The sequence below is a fragment of the Malurus melanocephalus genome, unplaced genomic scaffold (assembly GCF_030028575.1).
Source record: "Malurus melanocephalus ecotype Western Australia unplaced genomic scaffold, MMel_1.1 scaffold_541, whole genome shotgun sequence".
Lineage (NCBI taxonomy): Eukaryota > Metazoa > Chordata > Aves > Passeriformes > Maluridae > Malurus > Malurus melanocephalus.
This window is the reverse complement of record NW_026623773.1, coordinates 381,168-387,973: the sequence shown is the minus strand read 5'-3', so window position 1 is coordinate 387,973 and position 6,806 is coordinate 381,168. Positions and strand designations below refer to the sequence as shown.

The 6,806-nt window shown below is 53.1% G+C and overlaps 1 protein-coding gene across 1 annotated transcript in view; it reads left to right on the top strand.

Moving 5' to 3' along the window:
• Positions 1-233: 233 nt before the first annotated feature.
• Positions 234-6,806, top strand: part of TNFSF15 (TNF superfamily member 15) — a 14,246-nt gene continuing 7,673 nt past the window's right edge. The window contains exons 1-2 of the mRNA XM_057381927.1: positions 234-835; positions 6,733-6,784. Coding sequence (XP_057237910.1) covers positions 644-835; positions 6,733-6,784 — 244 coding nt within the window. The 5' untranslated portion in view covers positions 234-643. The remainder of the gene's footprint in view (positions 836-6,732; positions 6,785-6,806) is intronic.

The following is a 6,806-nucleotide window of genomic DNA, read 5'->3' as shown; positions in this document are numbered from 1 at the left end:
AGATGAAGCCCAGAGCAGACAAACACGCAGTTTTGGGCCTAACCCCCGATGGTTCGGTACAAAAGGTGAACATTGAGCAACGGGCTTGTGAATTCTGCTAAAATGGGGGGTGAAGCAACACTTCAGAGAACAGGACCCCTTCTGTGGGGTCAGTCGCTTCCCGTTGTCTCACCTTCCCTAAAAGCCTCTTCCCCTTTCTCTGGGAAAGAAGAAACTGCCCTGCTCTGCTCTCCTCTGGCTCTCCCCTCCGCTTCTCACTTTCACTCCCATTGGTTTCACGTTCCCTCCGCCACGCGGAAAAGCCGGCGAGCTTATCCATCCCAGCAGCGGGGTTTATCCTGGTTCCGCCCACCGGGACTTTCCTGGCTTCCTTCTGCACCGGGAGGGGGGGGGAGGCGAAGCCGTGGGGAGGCAGGAGCCGGCCCGGGGCAGCGCGGGGAGCGCGGTGCTCCCGCCGCTGCCTGCGCTCGGTTTCTATTGTAGGCGGTGCATTCCTCGGGAGGGAGGGAGGGTGTGCGTGCGCGCCGGTGCCTTCCCACACTCGGGCCAGCTCTTATTTAATGGGGGTCTCCATGCAGGGCAGGCGCCACAAGAGGTTTGGCGGTGCCCGGCTCCCTCGGAGAACGAGCCCGGCGCTGCTGCCATGGACCGCGCGGTGGAGATGGGGCCGGAGATTCCCGGCGGCGCCCAAGGCTCCGGGATGCACCTCCGCAAGGATTTGAGGAGGATCCGCTGCGCCGTGCTGCTGTGCCTGCTGGCCGTGCTGCTGCTGCTGCTGCCCACCGCTTACCTGCTGGTCGGGAACCTGCGAGCGCCCGGCTCCTGCGGCGCCCAGGTAAGGGATGGGTGCGCCTGCCTCCTGCCCTAGCCCGCCTTTGTGGACTTCTTCTCATTCTCTTCGTGGATTTCTCGTGCCTAAAGAGACTCGCTGTTATGTTCCTTCTTCCTTAACTCGAGGATAAATCTGATTATTGCTCCTTCTGATTATTGCTCCTTCTGATTATTGCTCCTTCTGATTAATGCTCTTTTTGATTATTGCTCGTTCCTATTATTGCTCGTTCTGATTATTGCTCCTTCTTTTTAACTAACGGTTCCTTACTTCCACTGAGGTGACTGGGCATGACTTTCAAACTTTCGTTGCTGCGCTGCAGGGAATGCTTAGGAGTACCTCTGATTGGTAGAAATCAGTGTCTCTGCACTGATTTCGGCCAGCTTTTTGACACTGTGGCTCATTTTCCTGCCTTCTTTTGGGTGAAATCCGTGGCTTCCCCTTCCAGAGTGTGATTTCAGGAAGACCTGCTGATGTCAGTGGGTCAGTCACTCATCACCGCGCTGACAGCTACAGCCACGGTGTGTTATTAATTATTACTAATACAAGCTTAGAGATGTGATTGGAGGTGATTAAGGCAGTCCAACCCTCAATTTTCCATCCTGTTTTTTGCTCCCCATTAAAACTTTCCCTAGACCTGTGGATCGTCTCAGCTCTTTCCCCTTGCCAGACAGCTGCATTCACTTTGGTCCCAGCCATAAAAACTTGTGCTGTGCTGCTTCCAACTCCCTTCCCTTCTGCTCCATTCCCCCTGCAAGTGCYTGTTCCCATGGACGGCTGTGAGTTCAGCAGGGATTTCCCGGGCTATTAGTCTGGAGAATTAAGGTGTGGGTTTAAATTCAGGTCTGTAATTCCCCGGTTCATCAGCGAAGAAGGCAGGTTTCTCGCCTGGCTCCCGTTCAGCCCGGGGATGTTTAGGGAGGGTGAGAGCCGTGGCCCCGCCTGCGCTGGTGGCTCCCAGGGATGTGCTGGCCCCTGTGTGAACCCGCGGCTGCGCTGCCGGCGGTTCCTGCCCGAGTGATGCCGAGTTCAGGGCGCAGCAGCCTCTGTGGTACGCGGTTTTACCTCSGTGCAGCCCTTCGGGCTGTTAAATCTGCCAATTCCTTGTGCCCAGCTGTAGGAACCCACTGCAGGTGCCMGAGCACGGCTTTCTTCAGGGCTTGGGCACGTTCTGAGAGGATTTGGGGGGCTGCAGTTCCAAAAGGGTGAAATTACGGCAGAGCAGAGAGCTGGGCGCTGCTCGAGATTGCGGGTGAAAGAACACGGGATGCTTTGGGCGGTCTCCGCCGCTGCTCCGAGTTTGTTTGTGTCCTGTGAGAGCAGATCAGTTCAGTCTGCAAACAGCCTCAGAGAGAAAGAATCATCAAATGCTGGCTTGTTTGATCAATCCGATGCATTYCTGGCTCGTGATCCCACTGGCAGGGTTAGAATGGAAAAGTATTCTTATGAGTGGGTTTGGCTGTTGAAGAGGAAGAGCGCGRCGTAAGAGATCGGAATTGCAACCCCGGCGCGCTCTCCCAGCACACGCTCCCGATTTAGCAGCTCGTAGTATTCCCACAGTGATGTAACGAGGTGATGGGGGAGTTACAACCTCTGCGAGTCCCGGGGAGGAAGAGGAAAATCTGGGGTTGGCCGGGTGCCCGGGTGCCGTGGGAGGAGCTGCAGCTCAGCTGGGCTCTGCTGGTCCCGGGCTTTTCATTCACTCCGCTGCATTCTGGCTGTGCTCTCGGTGGTGGCACCGAGGGCTGGGTTTGTCTGCCGGGCTGGCTTGCTGACAATTCCCTCAGAAGCCCCATCACACACACTGAGTCCAGGAGTTCAGTTCTGCAGATTCGGGCTGCTCCAGTCCCTGGTGAAGTTGCTGGGCATAAAGGGCTCTTGGGAAGAAGTCTTTTTGCATTTCCTAAGTTTGCTAAACGATTCCATCCTCATGTACCCCACTGACAGCTCAAATCGGGACTCTTGGGACCAGCTGTGTGTGGCTGAGTTCTGTGGGGCACTGGTTTGGGATGTGGGTGCCCTGGGTACCCAGGACGTGTAGGCAGCCCCGAGTTTTCCCCAGTGAGTACTGGCCTCCTGACCCTCGCAGCCCACGGGAGGAGTCCTCTGGTTGCCCCACAGCACTCAGCCCACACAGGATTGTCACCTTCTCATCTCTGGGGACAGTCCCAGGAGCAGGAAGGGACTCAGCAGGTGAGGAGCAGACGTAGTAAATTCCTGAGCGAGTCCTTCCTGGAGCAAGGGAAGCCCGGGGAGGTTTGTGCAACAGAGGCGTGTCCCGGGCACCCTGCCCCTGCCCGCGGGGTGAAGTGCTCCCTTCATATCTGTGTGGTGTCACCTTGTGCCTCTGAAGGAATGCAGTCACCTATTCCACTGGAAATGTTCCTTTCAGGGAAAGGCAGGGCGAGTTATGTCATTACACACCACGTGTGGGCCACGGTTTTCTCTGTGTCATGGTTTGGTGCATCTTGAGTGAATAATTCCAGTCTGGTGATGGTTTTCCCTGGACACYTTCCAGGCTCCCTCCACTGCTCCTTTGGGAAGCAGAAATCACTTTGTTTTGTGCTTCAGTCCWGAGTGAGGAGAGGAAATAGAACCAGAGGAAATTAAACCAGAACACGTGGCTTGTGTTGGTAGCAGGAATTCTATATTAAGGCCATAGTGATGCCCTGCCAGAGGAAGGTTCATCCTTTATCTGTCCTGAAAGGGAAGCCAAGTTTCAGTCTGAGTTCCCAAAGCTGCCAATGGGATGTCACAGCAGCCAGSAGAGCAGCTCTGACTGCCTCAGCATCCACCTCAGCAGAGCACCAGCTCCCGTGGCCTGGAGTTGTCGGTGTTTGGGTTTATTTTTTTTCATGGCATCCTTGGTGTGCCAGGGCCASAAGCAGCATAAAGAGGAATTCCAAACCATGTCCAAACGCTTGCATGTGCACCTGAGTGCCACATCTGTGCCATGGCAGCTGGCAGGGGGGAAGGGACCTGGTGCAGAGCAGTGAGAACTTGAAAATCCCAGCRGCTCCACCTGGATCCTGCCCCAAAGGAAAAAGCCAGAAAGCTGGAAACAAATCCCAGGAAGGATGTGCCCATAAAGGAAGGAGAACCTCAAAAGGCTTCCTGATCTTTAGGGAAGGAGAAATGCCTGGAGAGGAGCAGTGAGCCCTGTGCTTGGATGGACTCAGGTGTTGGGATTCTCTTCCCAGAAGCAGCACCAGTTAAATCCCTGCCTGGCCACWGCTGGATGCAAAGGTCCCTCATGGCCACAGCAGGCAGCGAGCACATCCCAGGATTTTTCCAGCCAAAATGTTGTGATTGAAGCCAGTTTGACTAGTACAGGCCAGGTCCCTACCAAATATCCCCAGGCCAGGCCATGCAGTATCTSTGGAGTTAGAAACCTTTGGGTTTATGTGGTGCAGGTGAACTGCAGAGATCCTCCCAGTGAAATAGTGCTGGAAAGGGAGTGGGTGGAGGAGCTGGGGATATTTTGCTGGTCAGTCCCTCTGCCTGCAGTGCCAGCTGCTCTTCCCATGCCCTATTCTGTTGGATATCAGCCCTTCTTTTTGGGTTTAGCAATATCCAGATGCAAATGGACTGAGCCTTGTGGGCATTGTTGGTACCAGAACCATGCAGAAGAGTTCTCTCTCTCAGGGAAGCTGCCTGTCCAAGTATCTGTGAGTCAGCTCCGGGTGSGATTTCCCCATCACTCAGGGCTGGTTGGGCTCTCCACAGAAACCAAAGGGAAAATTGAAGCAAGGCTGTGAACTTTTCAGAATCACAGCTGAGTAAAGAAGGGGAAAACAAGAAAAGCACTGACTTTGTAAAGTTTCTCTCTGCTGTCTCATGCTGCTCAGTCCTCCGTCTCTGTGCATATCTGTGCCTGTTCAGGACAAGTATTACTGACACCTTCAATGTCTGCTGCTAAAACATTTTCTGCTGGAGATTTATATTCATGCCTTTATCAAATAGCACACTCAGGAAAGGAAAGAACAGCCATACCTTTGCCAGGCAACAGAATAATTTCACACGTTGCTCTGTCCCCCTGCGTTATCTGCTGCATCACTCTGTCCTTCAGCATCCCTGAATGCTGCTCCTGCACCTGGAGTTTCCCTCTGGYGTTCTTAGGAAACAAGTAAATTTAGATTTAAACAAAACCATTCTGTTATCTTTTATAAAGAAGCAGAATTCTCCTTATTCTCCTTCTCATTTTCCTGCCACCTCTGTTTGGATTGCAACATCCGAGTTTACACAAGGAACTTCGGCAGAAGTTACTCTTTGAGTATGTAAACATACTCCACGGAAGCTGAATCCTTCAATGTAGGTTAGGGATTGATTTTTGAGCTGGCTATCGAGTCATTAGAGAATGGGATCGCTGACAGGAATTAGTCACTTGGGAAATATGTAGCAAATGTCACACAGATCATGTGTAAATACACTCCTAGGTGAATACACCTGGCTGAAAGTGAGTGGAGTATGAGGGAAATCCTGAATTCTGAATGCAAGGGGAGTGTGAGGGAAATCCTGAATTCTGAAAGCAAGGGGAGTGTGAGGGAAATCCTGAATTCTGACCGTGTGCTTCCCTCCAGGGCAAGGCCCAAGTCACCTGTCTGTGATTGTGTCACATCAGTCGTGTTTAGTCACCACAGAGAGCAGGACTTTGAAAGTCCTTACACGGTAATGAAAGGCGCAGAAATCTCCTGGATGGCACAGCAGCAATTTTCCCTCAGCCTCACGCTGGAATTTCACACCAATCTCTGCTGGGTGGCAATTCCAGTGCAGCAGGAGGCTGCTGGGGCTGGGCCATGCTTTTGTGTACAGGTGGGCAAGGGAATAAAAAAAGGGAGAATTTCCCCTACTGTTTTCCTTCTCCATTTTTCCCCAACACCCTGGAGCAACTGTTTAAGAAATGACTGTTTTCTGCAGGAGCACACGGATGTTTACTTCCAGTAAAACATTAAACTATCTTTGGGTTTACTGAAGCAGCCAGCAGTCCCCAACCCCAGGCAGGCTGACTCTCCTTGCACAAACATTCTCCTCCCTCCTGCTAATATAAATYATCTGTTTTCTCCTTCTCCTGCAGCGTTTGAAGCTGTGTGAGACACAGCCAGCAGCAGACAGCCTCAGCATGTCCATATCAATAATTTCAGCTTTTTTGTTGGGCAGAATGCCTCAAATCCTTTGCTTGGAGCTGACCAAGGGCAGCTTAGTGAGTTTATTCATAGTGTTTTTGGTGGCTGCCCATAAAACACGCCTTCCTAAAAATGCTGTGGGGTGGGGGCTCCTGACAGTCCTGAGGGTCAGCACAGGCCAGAGAGGCCAGAGCCAGAGGGAGCATCCTGCAGTATCCCACAGCATCCCACAGTATCCCACAGCATCCTGGAGCGTTCCAAGATTCCTGCAGCACCCTACAGCATCCCACAGCACCCTACAGCATCCCACAGCACCCTACAGCATCCCACAGCACCCTACAGCATCCCACAGCATCCCACAGTATCCCACAGCATCCCATAGCATCTCTCAGCATCCTGCAGTGTTCCCAGATTCCTGCAGCATCCCACATCACCCCCCAGCATCCCTCAGCACCCCACAGCATCCTATAGCATCCCACACTGATCGCTGCTCTCCCAGTCATGCCAAGGGCTTGTCCAGCCTCAGAATTTAACACAACCTCCCCCAGGGTCCTGGAATCCTTTTAGAAATGCAGGGAGCTCCAAGGCAGCAGCAGCAAAGTGCTGCACTGAATCAAAGCTGTGTCAGGCTCATCTTCTGGCAGAAAAGCTCCACCTGACCTCGCTGCTCTTACTGCAGCATATTCCATTTTCTGGGATTCCATTTTCTGGGATAACTCGAAGCAGTTATCCTTGGGGCGCTGGGCACGCTGAGCTGACTGCCTGAACTCTTCCCTGCAGGTCACAGAGAACAAGGGCCCTCACTTTCTGAAGCAACGAGCAGTAGCTGCTGGTGAGTTTGGAACCCTTTCCCC